At 49.1% G+C, this 24141-nt stretch overlaps 1 protein-coding gene, 1 long non-coding RNA gene and 1 other non-coding gene across 6 annotated transcripts in view; 1 reads left to right on the plus strand and 2 right to left on the minus strand.

Moving 5' to 3' along the window:
• KIRREL1 (kirre like nephrin family adhesion molecule 1) overlaps positions 1-7001 on the minus strand; it is a 99763-nt gene extending 92762 nt beyond the window's left edge. For 2 of the 4 annotated variants that reach the window (XM_055583897.1, XM_055583894.1), the window contains exons 1-2: positions 6889-7001; positions 6386-6467 (exon numbers count right to left, since the gene is read on the minus strand). In XM_055583897.1, coding sequence (XP_055439872.1) covers positions 6386-6437 — 52 coding nt within the window. In that variant the 5' untranslated portion in view covers positions 6438-6467; positions 6889-7001. Of the gene's footprint in view, positions 1-6385 lie in introns of all 4 variants that reach the window. The other 2 variants (XM_055583896.1, XM_055583895.1) reach the window with 1 other exon arrangement.
• Positions 7002-19144: 12143 nt separating this feature from the next.
• Positions 19145-23373, minus strand: LOC129655989 (uncharacterized). The gene is made up of 4 exons (XR_008716146.1): positions 23164-23373; positions 21066-21221; positions 20090-20204; positions 19145-19210 (listed from the first exon to the last, which is right to left on the minus strand). It is a non-coding gene; the product is annotated as an uncharacterized LOC129655989 (long non-coding RNA).
• A 224-nt stretch (positions 23374-23597) lies between these two features.
• On the plus strand, positions 23598-23669 carry TRNAH-AUG (transfer RNA histidin (anticodon AUG)). Its single transcript has one exon. It is a non-coding gene; the product is annotated as a tRNA-His (tRNA).
• The last annotated feature ends 472 nt before the right edge of the window (positions 23670-24141 follow it).

Here is a 24141-nt window from a genome sequence, read left to right on the forward strand (position 1 = left end):
TGCCTTCTCTCTCACTTAGAATGGACTCATTTTCTTTCCTGACTCCTGAGATAGCCTCTCTTTCACATAACATTTCAGAATTGAGGACATGGCAGCCTCTTTGTTCTTTCCTGTTGACCACTGCCTGCCGCTCCCCCGCCCTCAATCCCAGCCCTTTCCAGGTCAAAGCATCTTCCAGGACAGGGCCAAGTAAAGTGGCCTGGAGGCCTTGAGAAGAAACCAGGCAGGAGCTGGTAGGTGGGGAAGGGACACAGCCTTCCCAGCTCTGGATGCATGGACAGGGATGTCCCTATCCTTGGTTGGAAACCATCCCTAAAATTGGGATGATGGAGGCATTTGCCCCTATCCCCTCCCTCCAGCCCAACCTCCCCTTAGCAAGTCATTTCAGCTCTCTAAGACTATTATATTATGTATTAAATGGGGGAAATAATAACTACACTGCTCGTATCATAGGACAGTTGTAATATATCTACCAAATGAGATTGTACATGTGAAAAAGTTGCTAAAATTGGAACGCACTATATAAATACAGGACTTCCCTGGTGGCTCAGTGGCTGAAAAAAAAATCCACCTGCCAATGCAGTAGATGCAGCTTTGAACCCTGGATGGGGAAGCTCCCCTGGAGAAGGAAATGGCTACCCACTCCAGTATTCTTGATTGGGAAATCTCATGGACAAAGGAGCCTGGCAGCTTACAGTCCATGGAGTCACAAAAGTATCCGATGCAACTTACTTAGTGACTAAACAACACAAAGTTAGAAAGACTCTACAAGTGGGAAGAAGAGATCTGCAGCATTACAAACCTCCTGCTCCTGAGAGACAAGGAGTTCCCATCCCCACTAAATAAAACAGATGGTCATCCAAGCAAGACAGCAAGATGCTGGTGGTCTAGGCATCTCGGCTGAGCCCTGGGGGAGCAGGCTGAGCCAGGCACCAGGAGGAGCACGGTGTCACTGTGGGGAAGAAGAGCAGGAAGACGCCCTCTTTTGCCCTCCAAAGCCACCTCAACCGAAGGGAGGTCACCGCACAGGTGCCTCTGCGGTGAAGGGTGCCCAGGGGACCATGGGCTTTGTGGTAAAACAAAGAGTTTGAATCTGGGATCTAATACTCCCGGTATGGCCCTGAGCAAGTTAATTAAAATTGGCTTTGGTTTCCTCATCCTTAAAATGGGGGTAACACTTCCTTCACAAGGGCATTGTTAAAAGGAATAAACAATGAGTGTGAAGAGCGCACAGTAGGGATTTGACAAGAAGTCATTTTGATGCTTTGGTTGGGAGACCACCTCTTCTACAGTCACTTTTCCCTACCCTAGGGCAGGCAGGGCCTCCCAAAGCAGATGAGAACACCAGACCCCAGCCTCTGTGTCTGCCAGGGATGGGGCTGAGTTAGAAGCTCACTGTCTTGGTTTTCTCCCCAGGCCCCCACTCAGTGGGGACCCCACCCCCTGACTCTTCACAAGTCAGTCTTGCACATTGCAGGGGTAGTTTCCAAGTTTGCGGCTCACAGACCTGTAAAGGCTGTGTGTAGTTTTAGAAACAAACACAAAGCTGCAAATCTTTCCATTTGCCAAGTAAAGCGCTTTTTATGGGACTTCCCTGGCGGTCCGGTGACTAAAGCTTCGGGCTCCCAATGAAAGGGACCCAAGTTCAATCCCAGATCAGGGAACTAGATCCTACTTGTTGCAACTAAGACCCGCAGCAGTCAAATAAATAAAAAATAGAAATAAACAAGCAAAAAATTAAAAGTCATTTATGGGCACTGTTATATTACCAAAGAAAAACCCGTTAAACACCCAAAAATGTAGGACAGAATCTCAGAATAAAAGATGGTTTTAGGAATTTGAATGAATTTCCATTTATAAGCACTCTCTCCTTTTTCCTCTGAGTTTTCCTTCAGTTCTGGATCAGGAAGGACCCTGTCCTGGCTCAGCATCTATCCCTGCTGGCATGTGGGATCCCAGTCAAAGGAAGGTGGGGGAAGTATTTGAGAGGAGCTGGTTCCCCAGCCATTAATACCATCAAGATACCCAATCTGTCTAAACCTCGATTTCTCAGCCATGAAATGGGGATAATTACAGAGCCGATCTCAGGGGGCTGTTGTACAGATTAAATTAGATAATGCAAATAAAGTAGTTAGCACAAGGGCTCCATAAATGATCCATATGATTTCCAGACTCTGAAATGCTGCCACCTCGGGGCTAGTGTTCCTCATTTCTCATAAGAGCTTTGGCTCCTTCTCACTAGAATGCCACACTCTTCCACTTGGTCCTCTTCTTCCCCAAACCCTTCCTGAGGTCTCCAACCAAGGCTGGTTAGCCTCCCCTTCTGGGTCCTCCACAACCCAGTTCTCTCCACAAGAGATACAAGGCAGAGGTGCTGGAGCCCAGGACCAAAAATCTGGGCCTCTGGAATTAGAAAACAAAAAGAGAAGGAGGAGCTAGAAAGGAAGCAAGCAACTGGGCTGCCCGTGTCCAGCCACGAAGTCCTAATAGAAGCACTGGCAGGGCATGTCTTTCCAGACATTGCTCCATGCACCTTATGTGGATTAACACGCCATTGCCACCGTATGAAATGTTATTTCTATCCTGACTGTACAGACGAGCAAACTGAGTCACAGAGAAAGCACACAGCTTGTTCAAGCTGACACAACTATCCAGTGGCCTGGGGGGAAAGGGGTTTTGCCAGGGAGCTGAACAGGAGTCTGTGATTTAAGCACCATTTAATACTGCCTCCTTCCAACACCGTAGCGCTCTCATCGAGTCAATCAATTGATCAGATATTTAAGGGCACTTATCGCACACTTAGCACTGTGTCAGAAAGTGAAAGGATAAAAGAGAAATGAAGACTTAGTCCCCGAGGATATAAAGCTCTACAGGAGTTTCCATCAGAGCACTTGGTTCTCAGGTCAACATGGGGTGAGAGCCAAGGACAAGGCTGGGCTGCTTCATCCCTACCCCACCAGAGAGCCATGGAGGAGACAACAGGGACAAGGCTGGGCTGCCTCCTCCCTACCCGACCAGAGAGCCAAGGGCAGAGGAGACAACCAACCATGCAACCATGGGAGCCAGCGGAAGGTGGGAGGCCTAGACACCTTCACCTCCTCTTCCTGATCCAGGATCTTCTGGGGTCCAGAGCGACAGCTGGAGGTAATGCTAGGCCCTGAAAACTGGGTCTACACCCTTCTCTTGGGGTCTGAGCAGAAGTCCAATCAAGGTCAAGGAGAGGGACCAGGTATCCTGAATTCTGCCGTATCTCCCGCTGCTCTTCCCCAACCTCAAGATCCTGCTTTGGGTCAGAAATGTGGGCCATCTGAAGTGTGTGTGTGGGGGGTGGGGGGGTGGGGGTGGGGGCGGGGTGGGTAGGAGGGCACGATGAGAAGGGAGTCCATTCCCAGCTACTCTTTTTTCCAGACTCTTGTTCTCTGTCTGGATGTAGCTGTACTCAGGCAGTTGAATACTGGGAATTTAGGAGGCCCTGGGGCCTCTTCCCATTACTCCTCGCCACCCTGCCAAGTGGTGGCAGGAATGCCCAGGGGACATCTAGGGGCTGGAGGGACACATTTTTCCCCTACCCCAACCTCCACCCTCCCCTGGAGGCAGCTCCCGCCCCGAGCCGGCCTGTCATCCCACATTGCTCTGATTAGCTATAATCTTTCTTTTTCAATTTCTCCTCCCTGAGACTGGGGAGCGAGAAAATCTCCCAGAAAATGAATAAATATTTCAATTTTCGGCGCAATCAGTCTGAGGAGCCAGCGCATGATGGAAACGGGGGGAAGGATAATGGTTTTCATTTAGATAAGATACAGAAAATTATTTAGTGAAAAATGAAGATTGATGAAGCCCATTGAAATTCTTTAAAACACGATTTTTATTTCTCTGCCTAGGCTGAACGTTCCCTTCCTCTCTCCTCTCCGCTCCCCTCAATTCAACTGCCTTCTCCTCCCACCTTCTCCGCACTTGCCCATCACCCTCCCTCAAATGCCTGGCGACCCCCCTCAGTTTCTCCTCTCACTGCCCCAGTCCCAGCCTACAACTCCTTCTTTCTAAGGATGGAGGCTGAGGAGAGAGGTCCTGCCACCGCCCCCCTCCTCTCCCGCCCAGTCCCGTGAGCATCCCCGTCTCCCCAGGTCCCTACTTCCTTCCAACCCTGCCTCCTCTCCAGTCCCTGCTCAGCCTCCCAGGAACACTCAGGAGTGACTTCCTCTCCCCTCTGCTCTATCCTTTCCCTTTTGCTCCCTTTGGTATCCCCCCTCCCACCCCCAAATACTTTTGTACACTTTCATCAGGTCTTGCTTTCACCCCTACAGGAGGATGGGCGACGGAAGCTCAGCTAACCCCTGACCCCTCCCCCGCCAAGACAGAAAGGCACCCAACACTCTTCTCTCGGACCCTTCCATCCTGCCTCAGTCCACATGCCTCTCCTGTTTGCGAACAGCAGCTTTTGTTCCTTGAAGCTTGTTCGTATCCATGTTGCTGACACATTAAGGCTGCAGGAAAGGGGTAGACAGACGCTGGCCCCCAGCACATACCAGTACTGACCCAGCTGACCCCTCCCCCACTGCGGTGGGCCCTCCTCCCCTCCCCCTCCTCCAGCAGCCTGGCTGAACAAAGTCAGAACTTAAGTCATCCTCCCAACTTTCTGCCAAGTGGCTGGCTTGGCCTGCCAACCTCAGGACCAGGCCTCCTTTCCCCCAGCACCACTTCCACCCCACTCACACTATGAACGTGCGCCCTACCCAAATGCTAAGTATGCATGTGTGTGACCCAGGGGGGTGGGAGCCTTAGGGGACATGATGGGAGGCCCGCCCCCACCAACTCTGCCAGGCTTTGCCTTCAGAGGCAGGAGGGCCCCGCCAGGAGGAGAGGGGAGGGGTCCAATACAACATCCCACCCCTAAACACACACCCACCAGGCCAGGAAGGGAACCGGTAGCAGGGCCGCGCCTGAGGGTGCTCAGTGCCCAGTAACTTTCCTCTTCCCAGATCCACCCTCCCACCACCACCCAAGAGGAGCCCACCTCCTCCATTTTGTTGCCTGAACATCTCCATAGGTATCTGCCTATAGGAATGCCAGTTCAAGTTTCTTTGTTTGCTGGAGGGTTGGGATTCACAGAAGGGTTTCTGTGTGTGGGTACGTGTTGTGTCCTCGCAAACGCCCAACTGCATACATGTACTGTGTCTGTGAGTTATGGTGTGTTTGGGTGCACGAATACGCTGATATGGGGGAGGAATCTGTCTTCCTCGGATGTGTCAGTGTCTTTGTGTATATGTGTCTGTCTCCGTGTGGGGAATGCTTGCGGGTATGTCTGTCTCAGTAGGTGAATAGTCTGTCTCAGTGTCTAGGACTGGTTTTTGGTGTTTGTATGTCAATCTCTCTGTGTCAGCTCCATCTTGGGGGCGGGGGTGGAGTGGGGGGGCGGCTAGCTCAGCAGGGTTAAGTCTTCCTTAGAGTCAGATCCAAGAGACAAGAATCCACTCAAACAGAGCCCAGTAGGGGCTGAAGTCTGGGCCCTCGGTTTCTTCAGTTCCCCTGCCGCCCCCCCAGCCCAGCCTTGGGATACACTAACATCCTCATCTCTTTCAACCTCTCCCGCATCTCTCAACCTCTCCTCCATCTCCCAGGCTCTTCCCAGCCGATCCCAAATAAAGCCACATCAGTACTTTTCTGACCCGAGGGTGTTAAGCCGCCCCCGACTCCCGCCGCCCCAGCGAATGGCCACTTCCATACGCAGCGGGCCCGAAGCTGCCTTTGGAACTCCACTCCAGACAGGGAGCCTCCGCGGGCAAGGGTTCAAATCCCCACCAGAGGCCCCGAGGCACCCCTCCCTTTCTCTAGAGGGGGCAGCCCCAGGCAGTCTGGAACCGCGGCTCAGACTCAGCCACGCCAGGGGCTGGGCTGAAGGAGGGCCGGGATTCCCTTAGCTACATCTTCGGCAGCCTGGGTCCCCCGCTTTCCGCGCACCTCCGCCCCCCGAATCTGAGATCCCACCCTCTTCCCAGCCTTCCCTCCCGCCGGGACCCAGGCGTCCGGACTCCGGGTCTCGGAGGGTGGAGGTGAGTAGAGCTGCCAGAGGCTCCGGAAGAGACTTTGAGCGGTCGGATCCCTTTTTCACCCCGACCCCCGGCCCTCGCGGCCCCGATTCTCGGTTCTCCCGCGCAGCCAGAGGAAACAACTTGGGCAAATCAACGGAAAACTCCTCCCCGCAGCCCCCGTTACTCCGCGCGGGGACCCAGCCCCCACCTCGTGGCGTCCCGACCCCCGCGGACCGGCCGCGGGCTGCCGAGCCCCTCGGCGTTCCCCGGGTCGGGGCGCACACTCCGGCCCCCGGGGTAAGCGTGAGGGGGAGCAAGGGCAGGAGCTGGCGGAGCGGGGGGGTGGGGGAGCTTACCTTGGGAGAAAGTGTCGGAGAGAGTGAGGATCCAGACGAGGAGGCTCAGCATGCTGTCCTTCCGCCGTGCGCCCGCCCGCGGCTGGGGCCCGGAGTTGGCGAGGGAGCGAGAGGAGCGGGCTGGGGAGGAGGGGAGCCCGGGAGCCCGCCCCCCGCCCGCCCGCGCCCGCCCCTGCACACTCACACGCACACTCACTCGCGCGCACAAACTCACTTCCCTTCCCTCCGCTTCTCTTTTATCTCTCCTTCCTCGCGGTCCCGTCTCTCTCTCCCTCTCCCTCTCTCTCGCCCCGCTTTCCTTCCCCCTCGCCCTTTTATTATTTCTCGCCTGGAGCTTTATCTCTCCGGGTCTCTTTCGCTCTCTGCTCTCCCTTTCTCCCCCCTTGTCTTCCTTCCCTCTCTCCCTCCGTCCCTCCTCCTGACGTCTACTCTCCCTCCGACGGCGCCTCCCTCCACAGCCCTCCCCTTGCCCCCCCAGTGCGCGCGCACACACTCACTCACACCCCTCGCTGCAACTGAGATGGACGGAGCGCCAAGAGAGAAAGCGGTGGAGGGCAAAGCGGGTAACAACGTGAGAGTCGCAGGCACTGGGGCAGAGACGGCGGGACCCCTGGCCACCCGCACCTCCCTCCCATCTATATACACAGCCCTGGTCCCAGGCTACCGAACTAGGCAGTGGATTGGGGAGGCGGGGCATGGGCTGAGGACCAGCTTCTAGCCCAGGGGATGACTGTGGTGGGGAAGGGTGTGTGAGTGTTTGTGTGTGTTTGGGTGTGTGTAAGCGTGTTTGGGAGAGGAGGGGGTGGGCAGGCGGTGGTTCATGGAATCAAGAAGCTTAAAATCCTTTTTTTTTTTTTTCCTTTCTCTCTCTCTTGTTAATTCCACACCCAGAATCTAACCTCTGGATTCTCAAATTGGGAATTCTCAATTGATTTATGAATGCTGGGGGTGGGGAAGGAATCACTCCTCTTCCCACCTACTAAAGGCAAAGCTGGAGAATTCCAGCTGCTTCCTGGAGTGGCTTGAGGCCCCCGCCAGGGGGCCTCACCCAGCACACAGTGAGTCCTCAGCTGGTGGAGGACAGGAGTAAATGACTCCTTCCTTTGTTCATCTTATCTTCCCCTCCGGAAAGAGAAGTACTCAACTGGAGGGCTTCAAATAGCGAAGAGGAGGGCAGCCACAGGAGGATCACCAAGCACAGTTTGAGATCCTTTGGGGTTGAGGGTTCTGGGTGCTGGAGAGAAGGAATTCCTGGTGAGATTGATGAAGGCATTCAATAGGGGTCTCCTCTTTCTTAACAACCAGCCTCTCTCCCAACCCCTAACTAGATGCTTCTGCTCACAGGACCGGGGGTGCCTGAACCTCTGGGTCCTAGGCAATGAGTTGAGGATACATAACAGAAATTGCACAGGAATTGCACAACTTTACAAAATTGGTCTAGAGAGGTCTCCACTTCTTTCCTCCCAGATCTTAAGTCTCCTGGGTCCCTCATTACCCGCCAAGATTCTGGATTTCAGCCCCCGGAGCCAAGGTTCATGGCTCGTTGGTGCCCTCTGCTGGTTTGAGGCAGTTATGATACCTCTTTCTTCCACAGATAACTGACTCTAGGCTGAATGGTCTAGGCACATCCACATAGGAGGACACAGAAACACAAACTCACATTCAGAAGCATTCTATGCACAGACCAGAGGGTCCTTCATATGTTCTAAAACACATGTGTACGGTCAAACACACAGTTTAAAAATAAAGAGTATACCTAACCCAGAGAAATAGGAATAAATATAATCACAAATACATACAAACAGCCGCACATCAGCATGCAGAGACAAGGGCTTTTAATTTACTCATCATTAATCTTGCATTTTGCAGATATTCTTGCATCTTGCATTCTTCAATGTTTGCTTATGTTCCAGTCATAATTTTAGGCCCTGGAGCTATAGCAATGAAAAAACAAACAAAAAAAAAATTTTTTTTTTTTTTTTTTTTTTACAAAGTCCCTCCCTCAGAGTATTCTATACTGGAGACCAGGAAGAGGCAATAGAAAAATAATAGAAAACACAAGGTTGTAGTAAATGCTATGAGAGACAAATAAAGCAGGATACAATGAATAGGGAGTGGAAGGAAAGGAGCAATTGCTACTCTTTCCAGAGTCAGGGAAAGCTGCTCTGCTAAAATAACATCTAAGCAGATACCTGAAGAAACAGAGATACAGGTGGTCAGGCAGGCATCTAAGTGGAGACTGTAGCAGGTAGGTAGAAATAGCAAGTATAATAGAAGGGCCCTGAGGAAGGGATGCTCTTGGAATATCATCTGTGAGACAGCCTTTTCTCCTTTTTATTCTGCATGGAAAGGAGGCCTATGGCAATACTATTTAGGAAAATTTTCAAATAAAAAAATCCAGAGCCAAGGAAGAGAATATTCTTAGCTTAGTGAGTGCTTCCTGTCTACCTTCTGCTATTCAGGTTTGATGGTGATTCTCAATGTGACGAGGGACTGGGTTATCAGAGCTTTACCCTTCCCTTGGCCTTTTATCTCACCTCGAAACCCCAGCAACAGAGAAGCTAAATTTCTCTAGATCCTTAACAGCCAAATAGTAATCTCACTCCCCTCTCCTGGCCCCTTAACTTCCCACCCTGCCTGCTCCCTTTAATCTCCGATTCTTACCAGCTCTGTTCACAGCAAACACAATTCTCCAGACTCCCCTCCACAAAAGCCAGTCAACATTCCAGATGCCAAAGTTTAAGACCCCATCTCCAGCCAGGGGTCCTCAACACCAGCTGTGTATTAGATCTCCTGAGGGACCTTTAAAAAACACCAGTGCTTTGGCCTCACTCCCAAAGATTAATTGTTCTGTAGTGAATCCCCAAGCATCAGGATTTAACCTCCCCAGGTAATTCTGATGGCCAGCCAGGGTTGAGAACCAGGAAGCAAGCCCCTGCTTTCCAGGCATTGACCTCAGCAAAGCCACACACCATGGGGTGCTGTACCCTCTTCCCTCCACCAGCAGTTTTGCTTCCTGCTAATCCTGCTTCTTCCTCCCCTCCTTGTAGGGAGGACCCCAGTCAAGCTCTCACAACTTTCTTCCATTCTAATCTCTCTCATGGTAATATTCTCAATTCTAATTGGATTAACTGAGTCTACTGGAATTTCATCACATAACTCATCAAACTGGGGACATCGTGGGGTTGAGTCTCCAGTATCTGATGGATGGTCCTGGAAGCAAAGCCTGTGTCTTTTCCATCAGACTAGACATAACCTCCCCAGGTCAGGATATCTGCCTCCCCATCAAACTTTGGGCCTTTGGGGCAAGACCTAAGCATGTCCTCTCAGTCTGGAGCTCCCCAGGGGCAAGGAAGAAGCTGGGAACCCCTCTCCACAGCAAAGATGCAGCAGAATATTTGAAAGCAAAACACATGAGCATAGAAACCACCCAAGGCGATCCTAATCCAGGTTCTACCCCTTACTTTCCGTGTTACCTTGGGTAGCTTATTTACCTCCCCTTTCTAATCCTTGATTTCTTCATCTGAAAGCAGAGATAATAATAGTACTTACTTTATGGAGTGGTTGGGAGGATTAAATGGGTCAATATCCACATAGCTCTTACAACACTGCAGAGCACCCAGTGAGAAGTAAATGCTAGCTGTGATTAATTTCAATTTGCGAGGTCCCCAAAGCAGGGACCTTTCCAGTCTTCCTCCTGCTGGATTAGTCTTTATCCCCATGCCCAGGGCCCTGCCCACAGAGAAGTGTGCAGGTGTGGAGGTGGAGGAAGTAATCCCTAAGGATGCTACTTCACCCTGAAAAAAAGGAAAGAAGCAGCCAGAGGTTGTATATGGAGTTCAGAGAAATATTAATAATTTTTTGAGCACAAAAGCAAAGAGACCAAGAGGTCAGGGAGTGAGAGGAAGGCAAATTATGACCATCAGTAGCAGAAGCCACCCTGAGAGATGGAAATGAATTCTTTATCTCAATAAGGGCTAAGAACAGCAGAACAATTCTATAAATTGTCCTCTTTCCCCTCAGAGGGCTTGGAGGATTGTGTTCCTGCTGCTTACCAGAAACTCAAAAGGGAAAGGCCAAGATCCTGATTTTCAGCCTGGAAAGTAATCCTGACCGTAAGGGAAACCCTGAGTCCCTAAGAGTGAGGAGCTGCTGGAGGTCACCGTGTCTCTCCTGCTGCTATAGAGACTACCGCCCAGAGCAGTGAGAGAAGCACCTCTTCTTCCAAAGTACCCCCAGCAAAGGGGCTTGCTTTCACTCCTGCTCCTGTTTTGTGTCTTAGAACCTAGGTAATAGTGTAAGTTCTTCCAGATATCAGGCCTTGGGCTTTCCTGCTGCTATACCAGTCTGTTCTTTTTGTTACGATGCCCAGCCTTGTTCAGTTCAGTCGCTCGGTTGTGTCTGACTCTGTGACCCCATGGCCTGGAGCACACCAGGCTTCCCTGACCATCACCATCTCCCAAAGCTTGCTCAAAATCATGTCCATCGAGTCGATGATGCCATCCAATCATCTCATGTTCTGTTATCCCCTTCTCCTCCTGCCTTCAATCTTTCCCAGCATCAGGGTCTTTTCCAATGAGTTGGCTCTTTGAATCAGGTGGCCAAAGTATTAGAGCTTCAGCTTCAGCATCAGGCCTTCCAGTGAATATTCAGGACTTATTTCCTTTAGGATTGACTGGTTGGATCTCCTTGCAGTCCAAGGGACTCTCAAGAGTCTTCTCCAACACCACAGTTCAAAAGCATCAATTTTTTGGTGCTCAGTTTTCTTTATGGTCCAACTCTCACATCCATCCATGACCACTGGAGAAACCATAGTTTGACTAGATGGACTTTTGCTGGCAAAGTAATGTGTCTGCTTTTTAATATACTGTCTAGGTTGGTCATAGCTTTCCTTCCAAGGAGTAAGCGTCTTTTAATTTCACGGCTGCAGTCACCCTGCTTTGAGATGTATGAAAATCGGAGCAGAGACAGAGGACAGGCTTAATGGTGATGGGGAGAGATTCAGATCTGCACTGTGAGGGATGTGGGAGAGGGCCGGGGGACATGAGACGTGAGGAAGAGCAACAGCAGCTGAAGTGCTCTGACCAACCCTTAGTGGCCCCTTGGGGGAGGGTGCATCAAGGAATCAGGCTCCTTGGATGAGGCATGGGTGGCAGAGGTTATCTGAGGGGGCACTGCTGCTACGGAAGCAAAGGGCTAAAGACTAGACTTCAGAAGGGACCATCTACTAGGGAGGAGTGTCCAAAATATTTGAGGAGCGATTTGGGTAGGCTGATGCTGCTCTGAGGCAGGGACATAGAAAGAATGACCTTGGCAAAGACAGGCTCCCAGGGTGTGTTTACCACGCACCAGCCTTGCCTGTGAGCAACTGTGATCCATTCCTTCCCACCCGTTTCAGCCCCCTCTTTCTCACTGCATCACATCCCAGCTCCAACATGGGGAGACAATTTGTGCTAAATGGACCAGTTATCTCTTATTAGGTTTAATGAGGATTTCATTGCCTCAGCTCACAGGGATTGGAAGATTCCTGCTTCCAATGAGCAGCCCAGTTGAGAAGATCAGCTCAGAGAAAGAGGAGAGAGCCAGGGCTTAGGGGCCCTGGGTAGGGGCACAGAAGAGGGGGAGTGGGTGGGGGTGTGGGTATTGAGGAGGAGAGAGTGGGGAATAGATTTAATTAGGAAAAAATGGAAAGAAATGTCAACTAATGACTCAAATGTTAAGCTCCAGAACTATATGAAACCTCAAAAAACATGAGGCCCCTTCTCCCTTGAAATGGTGAAATGACAAAGCAAATTATAGTAGAGGAAGATAAGACTGGGATCAGAAGCCAGGCCTCTTGCCTCTTAGGCCAGGATTCACTTGCGTGCGTATCTTGTAAACTTCAGCTCCCCATCCCTGCACCCCAGATCCATTCCAGTGTTTTTATCAGCAAAGTCAACCCATAAATCCAAACAGCTCTGATCATAGCTCCATAGCTCTGGTCTCCTGTCGGTATCTGAAAATCAGAGACTCAACTAAGCAGAAGGGGGAGTTATGAAGGTGAAAGGAAGTGTCTCTCTCATCTACCTTTGGCCCTTGCTTTTAGTTCCTTGGATCCTATCCCCAAGTTCACAGTCTCCCAATTTTTAGCGTTCCTTGGTGCTTCTTCAAAGACCTAAAACTTCCCATCATTAGATCTATTTAGTATCAGGACTGGCTATGAGAGTTACGGTTTATGTTTACATTCAAGCTAGACATGAGATCAAGCTGGCAGCTAAGATTATGGTCAGAAGTTATATTAAGGTCACTGAACAACATAGTAGGTTTAAGAGTGACGTTGAATAAGGTTCACATGAGCGGAAATATACAGTTAGGCTTACTTAACCCTCATTATGTGCTTAGTCACTTAGTCATATCCAACTCTTTGTGACCCCATGGACTGTAGCCCACAGGAATCTAACCCAGGTCTCCCGCATTGTAGGCGGATTCTTTACCATCTGAGCCACCAGGGAAGCCCCAACCCTTATTATGTGTGTGTGAAAGTCACTCAGTCATGTCCAACTATTTGCAACCCCAGGGACTATACAGTCCATGGAATTCTTCAGGCCAGAATATCAGAGTGGGTAGCTGTTCCCTTCTCCAGGGGATCTTCCCAACCCAGGAATAGAACCCAAGTCTCCAGCATTGTAGGCAGAGTCTTTACCAACTGAGCTATCATGGAGGCCCTACCCTTATTATAAGAGGACTCATTACTTTAAAGCACAACCCTTAACTATGTTGGGCTTCCCTGGTGGCTCAGAGAGTAAAGCGTCTGCCTGCAATGTGGGAGACCTGGGTTCAATCCCTGATTCGGGAAGATCCCCTGGAGAAGGAAAAGGCAACCCACTCTGGGACTCTTGTCTGGAAAATCCCATGGATGGAGAAGCCTGGTAGGCTACAGTCCATAGAGTCGCAAAGAGTCGGACACGACTGAGCGACTTCACTTTCACTTTCTTAACTATGTCACTCCAGGAAGGAAGGATTAGGAGTTGGAGATTAGCTGACACAAACTATTATATATAGAATGGATAAATAACAAGATCCTACTGTACAGCACAGAGAACTATATTCAATACCCTGTAATAAACCAGAATGGAAAAGATTATGAAAAAGAGTGCATATATATATATATATATAATATGTATAACTGAATCACTTTGCTGTATAGCAGAAATTAACATTGTGTATAAACTATAGTTCAGTTAAAAAAGAAAACAAAGTTGGACTTCCCTGGTAGCACAGTGGGTAAGTATCCGTCTGGTAATGTAGGGGACATCCCTGGTCAGGGAAGATTCCACGTGCCTTGGAGCAACTAAGCCCATGCACCACAACTACTGAGCCCGAGCTTGCTGAAACTAGTGACCCTTGTGCCACAACTGCTGAAGCCCAAGTGCCCTAGAACTTGTGTCCATAACAAGAGAAGCCACCACAGTGACAAGCCCGCTCACTGCAATGAAGAGTAACCCCCACTTGCTGCAACTAGAGAAAGCCCAAGCAAAGCAACAAAGACCAAACACAGCCAAAAAAACACACAAAAACTGACAGGATGTAGCCAAAGCTGTGCTTAAAGGGAAAATTAATAGCACTAAACAATTTAATCTTAACTAATAAAAATTTTAAAACACTAAAAAAAAAAAAAAGTCACTCCAGCCCTCATAACCCCAATAGATGCTTGCAAAGGGTTTGGGTTAAGATTAATTAATTAGTAATTAGTTTGTTCACCCATCCATCCATCTCTTCATCTCATAAACACATATTAAAAGCTTACTCTATGCCCAGGTCGGAGAAGGCAATGGCACCCCACTCCAGTACTCTTGCCTGGAAAATCCCATGGACGGAGGAGCCTGGTAGGCTGCAGTCCATGGGGTCGCGAAGAGTCAGGACTGAGCGACTTCACTTTCACTTTTCACTTTCATGCATTGGAGAAGGAAATGGCAACCCACTCCAGTGTTCTTGCCTGGAGAATCCCAGGGACGGGGGAGCCTGGTGGGCTGCCGTCTATGGGGTCGCAGAGAGTCGAACACGACTGAAGTGACTTAGCAGATGCCCAGGTACTAGGCTAAACACTTAGGACACAAAGATGAATAAAATGCGCCGCTTGTTGAAGCCACAGTCTAGTGGGAAAGTCCAACAGATAACCACAACTGAGTTGGGAGGTGCAGAGATAGAAACATGCCCATTGCCTTAAGAGTGCAAAGCATGAATTACTGAACTTAGCTTGTAGATGTCAAGTAAAGTTTCCTAGACTTGAGAATTAGGATCTTCAAAATCTGAAATAGGGCCTTAAATAAGATAGTTCCCCTCTCTGGGCCTCATGTCCTGTAGCTCTGACAGCCCTGCAGTACAGTTAAATGTTTGTTTATACTAAGGAGGCAAAGGCTGTTCCCTAGAGATGCCTGCTGAGAGGTTCCATCGGGATATCTATAAAGTTGTTCTAGAAATGCTCCCTATTTGAGAACTGCTTCTATTCGCTTCTATTCCTCCTGAGATCCAGGGTCAGGAACCCATCTCCTAACTCCCTGCATACAACACAGTGGGCCTTCCTATGTGAGACAGCCATGCTCCCAGCCAAAGTATTCCTCCCTGATCCCACTAGCTTCCCAGCTTCTGTGCCAATGAACAGGCCTAGCAGTGACTGCCAGGGAGGGTCTGGCTGCTGGTTTTGGTGGTATTTCCTAAATGGACAGATGGAGAATGTTGATTTAATGTCCCTCCAGTGCCTCTATTCCAGCTTCCCAGACACAGCCAGCAATAAGGCCCTGGCACCTAGTCCTCCTCTGGCAGGCATGGCAGTGCCCCTCCTCCAACAGCCTTCATCCCTGAGCCTCCAGCTTCCTCCAGCCCCATCCCCAAGTCCTCTCAACACAGAGTCTGAGTCCAGGCTCTGGGAATAGGTCTTCAGTTGTTGCTGTTGAGTTGCTAAATCATGGCCGACTCTTTTGTGATTCTTTGCACTGAAGCCTGCAAGGCTCCTCTGTCCATGGGATTTCCCAGGCAAGAATACTGGAATGGGTTGCTATTTCCACCTCGAGGGGATGTTCCTGACCTAGGGATCAAACCTGAGTCGCCTGCATTGCAGGCAGATTCTTTACCACTGACCCACCTGGGAAGCCCCACGGTCTAGGGGAAAGCAAATCCCTATGAAAAGTTTGCCACCGATGAAAAAGAACAAAACAATGGAAACCTGGGTCCTCCGTTAGTGGTGCTTCAAGAGGTACCACCTGAGAGCAGGATTCTGTTGTCAGGGGATGAGAATGGGGAAAGGAGAGGCATTAGTCAAAAGGTACAAAGTTTCAGACACAAAAGGAGGTGATCCTAGAGAGCTGCTGTACAGCTTAGTACCTAGAGTTAACAATGCTATATTGTACTCAAGCATTTGCTAGGAGAGTAAATCTTACGTTAAGTGTTCTTATCTCAAAATAATAATAATACATAAAAAGAGGCAGAAGGGAACTTCCTTCTGGTGGTCCAGTGGCTAAGACTCTGCACTCCCAATGCAGGCAGCCTGGGTTCAAACCATGGTCGGGAACTAGATCCCGCAGCCACAACTAAGGGTTCACATGCCAGGACTAAAGATCCTGAATGTCGCTATGAAGATCGAAGATCCCCGTACCACAGCTAAGACCTGGCAGAGTCAAATTAATTAATTAAAGTTTTTTTAAAAAAGAGGCAGAAGGAAATTTTGGAGGTGGTAGATATGTTTATGGCACAGATACAGTGATGGTTTCCTGGGTGTATACTTATTTACAAACTCAACAAGTTGTATACATTAAATGTGTGCAGCTTTTTGTATGTTAATCATCCTTCATAATGTGATTAAAAAAGAAAAAGGATAGGTACCAGCTTCCATCCTGTTGTTTAAACCAAAGACCTGCTGCACTTGACTGTTTCTTCTTTCTCCCCATCCACCCCCAGTCAGTCTCCAATTCCCGTCGGCTGCTATAAGTTATATCCACTTCCTTCCACCTCCACTGTCACTGCCTTGGTCCACTCCTGCCTGGACCACTAGCAACAGCCTCTTGGCATCTGCTCAGTTCTGTTCTCTGCAGTTCTGTATGTCTGCATCCCCAGTGGTCTTACTCAAGCTTAAACTGGATCACCTCATTCTCCTGCTTAAAACTCACTGGTAACTCTACAGCCCCATGGATCAGACCCAGAATCTTCCCATCAGCTACCAGATCCTGCCTGGGATGGCTCTGCCTTGCCTCCCAGCCTCTCTGCTCTGACACTCCCTCTTCCCCCTTTAAACACAGGCTTCTCCGAGTTTTTGGAACTGGCCACATATGGGTCATCAGCGGGGCCTCCACGTGTCCTGTTCCCTTGCCTGCAATGTTTTTCCACCCTGGCCCTTGCCCCTACCTCATCCCCTAGACTAAGTCCTGCTCATCTCTCAGACCTCACACTGAATGTCACTTCTCCATGGAAGCCTCTCTAATTCCTCCAAACAGGTTAGATCAGCTCATCATTGCCCTCAAGCACCCTCTATTTTCAATGGCAGCATTAATCACACTTGTAATTAGGTATTCAGTGTCTGTTTCCCCTGTTGGATCCTAAGCCCTGTACAGGTAGAGCCTGCCAGTACTGTTCGCTGCTGCCGCCATAGTGCCTGGTACATAGTAGGCTGTTAGGACTGAGAAAGAGATATGTTCCCTATTTTGAATACTGGAAAGGATTTCTTGGAGTAGAGAGGAGGCTAGTGTCCACGTAACAAAGTAGAGCCAGAGGGCTAGCACTTAGACTCCAGGAGGAACTTCCCCACTAAGTAGGCATTTAGCAAGTTCCAGGAAATCATCTATGCAAGGTACCAGAAGAAGAGCAAAAATGGCACGTTAGTTTATCTTCTCTGTTCAGAGTGAGTGTGTGTGTGGGAGACACATATTACCTCGGATGTGCAAAAAAAAAAAAAAAAAAACAAACCCAGGGAGCAGTGAACAAAGCTATAAATACAGCCGAGCGTCGAGTGACATCACCTGAGCACAGTGCGGCGATTTATGGGCAAGTCACACGGCCCTAAAGTGTATTTATAACGGTGTAACTCACTAGTACTTCTCCCTGCCTGCCTGCCCTCCCTCATCCTCCTGTTTGATGGTGGCCAAAGTCCTGCTCTTCTCATGAAACAGCATGGCTGGGCCAGGCCCCTGCTTTGGGGGTACTGGGGGCACTGAGGCATGGGGAGTTCTCTCCAAAACCATGCATTCAAAAATCTGCCGCAGTTCCCCATTTACCGATGAACTGTGGACACTTAAGATATGCAAAGCCGCCTTGGCCTTTGCTTACCTTTGGGCTCCATGTATGGCCCTGGGTGGGGAAGAACCCTTGGAGGAGGGCATGGCAACCCACTCCTGGAGAATCCCATGGACAGTGGAGCCTGGCGGACTATAGTCCATGGGGTCACAAAGAGTTGAATGAGACTGAGCACAGCACAACTTTATCCACATTTGCCATGTGGTCCCCAGTCTTCATTGAGTTTCCCCAAATAGCTCCTAGGTGTTCATCCCTCCAAGTATTTGCTCATGATTTCCCCTCCATGTGTTGTGTTTTTCGACTATAAATCTCCAGTCAAAACTGCGCCTTTATTAGGCCCAACGCAGATGCAGCATTTTCACTGAGATGCCCAGTGCAAGATTCTTTCCATTCGGTTCTCTCCTCCCAACACCACTGACTGCCTTCTCTGCTCCTTGAGGTCACCTGTTCGCCATGATAAATGTGCACCCAGACATGTCTTGTTTCCAACTCAAATGGTGAGTCCCTGCCCCACATATCTTAGTTCCTTTCTCAAGGTCTGCTCCAGGTCCTGCCACATGGCAGAAACAGAGAATGTTTGTTCTATCAAATATCTGTTCCTTCTGTGAACCTAGTCCCCCTTGAACATCTGCAGCCATGTCCAGTTAGAAGCTCTACTGGCACAATTTTCAATCCTCACATGACTAGGAAGGTGTCAGCATCCCCTCTTCTGTGTAAGATGGTTGGGGCAGAGAGAGGTGAAATAGCTTACCCAAGGTATACAGCAAGTAGCGTGACCATAGGATTCTCAATCAGTATGTCAAAATCTACCATGTTTTTCCTATTCCTGAAGACCTTGGGCTGTCTGGTCTATAGTCTGGTTTCTATCTAACATCCCAGGATATGCATTCTCTTATTAAAAGCACTGCACACAGCCAGCTAATAACCTGCCTTTTCACAGCTGGTTTCAGGGTCGCTTACTCAGGTGCTGGAGTCATCAGAATGAAGTTTCTTTTTTGGGGGGCTGCATTGAGTCTTCATTTCCGCACACAGGCTTTCTCTAGTTGAGACTTGCTGCTTATGGCCTCTCTGGTTGCTGCCCCGGGGGCTTAGTTGCCCCTTGGCATGTGGGATCTTAGCTCCTTGTAGCAGGGATCGAAGCTGTGTCCCCTGTGTTGGGAGGCAGATTCTTAACCACTGGACCACCAAATGAAGTGTTCTTTTGAGGGGGCTTGTCAGGAAATCACTGCTTTGAAAGAAGAAGCCCCAGGGCTTTTTTTGTGTCCTGGGGACCTACCCCTCCCCTACCTCATTTATGTGGGGGGAAGGAAAACTAAGAGTCAGGGAGAGATAATGTGAGAAAAACAGTCACCTGGCAGCCAAACCACCCACTGCCCAGGACCCTGGCTTTCCTCTGCATCTCCCCTCCTCCGCTTCTGGATCTTCTTGGATGATTTTACCACCACCTCTATTCAGAGTCTAAATGGAAAAAGGGACTTTCCTGGGGGTCCAGCGGTTAAGACTGTGCTTCCAATGCAGGGGGCATGGGCTTGATCTCAGGGTAGGGAATTAAGATCCCGCATTCTTAGCAGAAGGGTCAAAAAAAAAAAAAAAAAAAAAAAAAGGAAAGAAAAGCAATGGTGAACTGAGATTCTCTTTCTCCCAAATAAACCATCAAATGTTTACCTCAGGGACAGTGGGAACTAGAAATTACCCAAGGTGGGTGGGGAGTAGGGTGTTGGTGGTGTAGTTCAGATAGGCTGGGATCTGAGTCATGACCTTAGGCAAGCAGAGGTTGGGAAGCAGAGACCGGGAAGTGTGGGCAGGTGATCGTGGGGGAAGCAAGCCAGAGCAAATCAGAAAAAATATGTGTCTTCCCAACTCATGCTCAGCTAGGTCACCAGCATGTGGCTTAAGGCACTGAATAAAATAAAAAATATTTACCGAGCAAAGTGATTTTGCTAAAAAATTTCTATTAATATTACAAATAATTCTTATCTCTTCTATTATTGCTCAGAATTGAAAAGTGATTACAAATGATGCTGAGTTCCTATAAGTGTTTCCCCCCGCTCCACCTTCTCACATAGGCTATTTGCAACCCCATATTTGGCTGCAGAATCCAGCACATTCCTTCCTCACGCAAAGTGTGAAGTGAAAGAAGTTTGTCTTTGATGATCCGGTATCTTTCTTGAAGCATTATTCCACAATCTTGAGAGCTCTCTTTCTGCTCTAAACCTTCCCTGGCGAATGAGCTTATGCTAAAATGTGAAGGACTCCATATCCTCCCCCTGACACCCCAGATATTATATAATATGTATAAATTGTAACCACTGGACCACTAGGGCAGTTCCTGGGACAATGTTTTAACCAAGGAAAAGTATGTCTGACAGTGTATACTTGGTAAGGAGGCATTTTGGGGGTATTATAGAGAAACCTTCTAGGGCCCATGAAATGACAACTCACCCAATAGTCTACAAGCAGAGCGAGAATTCCCGTGAAGTTAATGAAGCTCAGTTGCTCAGGACCTTCTAAGGCCCCGGGTGGCACCTCATCTATGCTCCAGCGCTTTCATGTGGTTCTGCATAAAAAATGCAAGAGTAAGATACTGTAATCACAGTTGATTACGTCTGCTGTTTTCTTTTCATTATTACTTTCCTCCACCCCACTTTCCCTCAGGTCAGGAGGTCATGGACATTCTGCGGGCCTGGCTAAGGGGAGATTGAGTAGGAAGTCCATTTAGGTTGGATGAAAGTGTTTACACAATACAGCTCATAATCACTTGCATGTATGGTTATGTTCACCCTCTGGTATAAGGGTGGATTCTAGGAATGCTCCTGTGGTCACCAAGCTGACTCAGGCAGCATCAGGACGTGTAGATGCAGAACAAGAGGGTCGTGGTGGCGAGAACATGTCCTCTAGTACCCAGACCTGGAGGCACGGAAAGCTAGTCCACGGAAAGTTTTTCTAATCACCTGACATGTAATGTGGCAAGTGAGGGGTTTGGTTCTCATTGATGCTCTGTCAAAATGGAAGTTCTTTCCTGTCAGGAATATGCCTAATGATGTAGCATATAAATTATAAATAAGCCATACAAAAATGTTTCCTGTGTATTTTATATGAAATGATTAGATAGAAATTATTCTGACATTAGGAAGAGAATTGTAACACAAAACTCAGTTTATCCCCAAAGAGATACTGTGCTAAGAGGAAGAGAATAGTTTTCTAAAGGCTCTGGGATTCTTCAATATCCTAATTAATAAAGAGGGTAACACATATGATTACAGTGGAGAAATTTTCAATTTTTTGGTGATTTGATAAAGATAACATAATAGATCACTACAATGAGGACAAGCTGGTTAATAATGACTGGTGTCCTTTATAACAAATACTTAAGATTAGTTACAATACTTTGGCCACTTGATGTGACGAGCTGACTTACCGGAAAAGATCCTGATGCTAGGAAAGATTGAGGGCAGGAGGAGAAGGGTGAGACAGAGGGTGACATGAGATGGTTGGATGGCATCGCTGACTCAGTGGTCACGTGTTTGAGCAAATCGCTATCCCGGAGATAGTGAAGGACCGAAAGCCTGGCGTGCTGCAGTCCATAGTTTGCAAAGCATTGGACAAGAGTTAGTGACTGAACAACAACAGCATAAAGAAACTCAAACTGTCCTGATATCTTACAGCTCAATTATTTTTTTAAAAAGTGTACAGATTTTTTTGTCCTCCAAAAATAACAACTCTAAAATTATAAATAGTATTATCAATATAATGGTCTTCCCATGTGCCAATGAAGGAGACATAAGAGATGTGGGTTCAATCCCTGGGTGGGGAAGATCTTCTGGAGGAGGGCATGGAAACCCACTCCAGTATTCCTGTCTGGAGAATCCCATGGACAGATGAGTCTAGTAGGTACAGTTCATGAAGTGGAAAAGAGTTGGACATGACTTAAGCAACTTAGCATGCATACATACATTAATACAGCAATTTTAAAGCTGAAAGACATTTTTAAAGACTATTGATAATAAAAAGATAAATTTTGATCAACCATGCCAGAAGAAAACCGAATTATCCTTCTGCTCTCTCTAAAAAAAAATTACAGAATCATTATGGGGAATCAATCAAAGGGTATGCAGCCAAAAAAGTAGCAAAAAATATTAATGGGTGTGTCAGGCAGTTAATGTATAAAAATGATTATGTTTTTTTCTGGACTGTAATGATTTTGATTTGCCAACTTTTTAAAAGTTGTAACGTTATGAATCCTTTATTCATTTTTAAAACAAATGTTCACTTCCTACCTACTTTTGCATTTATAATTTTGTATTCTTTTCCTTTATTAATGAAGCCCCCCCCCCCAAAAAAAAACAGAGCAAAACAGCAGCAACCTCCGGACCCCATAAAATAGGATTCATGTATGTCTATAGTATTGATATTTTATTAAGATAATGCTGAATGGCGACACTTTTCCTAAAGTTTATTATGTGCCCGAATTATTCTAAGTGCTTTGCTGTGAAATTATCTCATTTACTCCTCTCAATAACAACTTGTTTCCCCCATTGGAAACTACTTGTTTTCTCCATTTTACAGATGAAGGAACTAAAGTCCCAGAGATGTAAGGCAACCTGCCCCAGGTTGCTCAGCTGGCAGGCTGCAAAGCCTGGATACAACACAGAAACTTATTTCCTGTATTCGCTGATCTAAACCCTTGTTCCCTCACCTCCCCTGGCCCCAGAGTGGAGAGTTAAGTTCCCAGACTTCACCGCTCGTCTTACACTCAGAGCGGCTGAGTGTAAAGCTGGAAGACACACAGCCGACCAACGGCAGGAGAGTTCAACTTTGGCCTCAGGCTTTTCCCTACGCTCCCACAGCCCCCGACGCCGGCCTTGGCCTTGGCCCCGGGTGGGCGGGGTGAGGCCACGGGCGGCGGACGCTCGGCAGGTGGGACCCGCAGGCCGCCTGGGGCGGGGGCGGGGGCGGGGGCGGGCGCGGAAGGGGTGGGGGCGCAGGCTGCAGCCTCGGGGAGGAGATGCCTTCAGAACTCCGGCGTCTCCAGGGGCAGCAGCCAGCACGCAGCCTCCTCCCCACTTCATTAACTGGAAAATAAACTGGAGCCACAAAGACCTGGAGAAAGGAGAGGGCGCGCGCCCAGCTGCCGCGAGGCGAGGGGCGGAGGTGGCGGGAGGGGACCGCGCCAGCTGAGGCTGCAATCAATCCTGGCTGCCCAGCCCCCACCCGCCGTCCCCTCCCCATCCCGGCAGCCGGTCCCCTCTGCTCCCAGCGGCACCGGGGGAGCCCTGGGAGGCAGAGACCTTCCCGGGCCGGGGGAGAGTGCCCCTCAGAGTCACCCCTCCAAGCTGCGTGGGCACAATGGGCTGTCAGATGGCGGGGAGGGGCGAGCGGCTCTGTACTGGGCCCTCCTCGGAGCCAAACCTTCTGCTCCCCGAGCAGAACAGAGGGACATTGAGAGTGTGGCCCTGGGGAAGGGCTGGCTCTGGGGAAAATGGGATTTTAAGAGAGAGAAATGAGAGACTTTGTACCTTCCGCTCACTGCCCACCAGCCCGCAAGCACACACAGGGCTTCTCCTTCCTCTCTTCTGTGCTCTGCCCCTCTTCCTTTTCTTCCAGGACCCCCCAAAGTTGTGCCGCCCTCAGCACCATCCCCTCTCACCCCCTTGCCCCTGCTTCTCTTCTGACCTCACCCCTTAGCAAAGCTGTCCTCCCTGCCCTCAGGCCAGTTCCCTTCTGTATCAGTTTGCTGTGGCTGCCACAGACCGGGTGGTGTAAACATTTTCTCCCAGCTCTGGAGGCTAGAAGTCCCAAAGCAGTGTGTCAGCAAGACTGGTTTCTTCTGAGGCAGCTCTCCTTTTTTTCTCCCAGGCCATCCCACGGTTTCCCTTAGTGCTTGTGTGTGTCCTAATCTCTTCAAATAAGGACACCGGCCATGTTGGATTAGGGCCAACCATACCGATCTTCCCTGGTGGCTCAGGCGGTAAAGCATCTGCCTATGATGCAGGAGACCCGGGTTCAATCCCTGGGTTGGGAAGATCTCCTGGCGAAAGCAATGGCAACCCACTCCAGTACTCTTGCCTGGAAAATCCCATGGACGGAAGAGCCTGGTAGGCTACAGTCCATGGGGTCGCAAAGAGTCTGGTAGGCTACAGTCCATGGGGTCGCAAAGAGTCGGACACGACTGAGCAACTTCACTTTCACATAAAGATCTTATTTTAATTTAATTACATCTTTAAAATATTTGTTTTTGGCCACACAAGGTCTTCCTGGCTTTCTCTCTGGTTACATCCAGGACCACTCTCTAGGTGCAGTGCTCTGGCTTCTCATTGCAGTGGCTTCTCTTGTTGCATAGCGTGGGTGCTAGGGCTCAGGCTTAAGTAGTTGCCCCGAAGCATGTGGAATCTTCCTGGACTAGGGATTGAACCTGTGTCCCCTGCATTGGCAGGTGGACTCTTAACCACTTGACAACCAGGGAAGTCCTATTTGCTTCTTCAAAGGCCTAATTT

Source organism: Bubalus kerabau, chromosome 6 (assembly GCF_029407905.1).
Source record: "Bubalus kerabau isolate K-KA32 ecotype Philippines breed swamp buffalo chromosome 6, PCC_UOA_SB_1v2, whole genome shotgun sequence".
Lineage (NCBI taxonomy): Eukaryota > Metazoa > Chordata > Mammalia > Artiodactyla > Bovidae > Bubalus > Bubalus kerabau.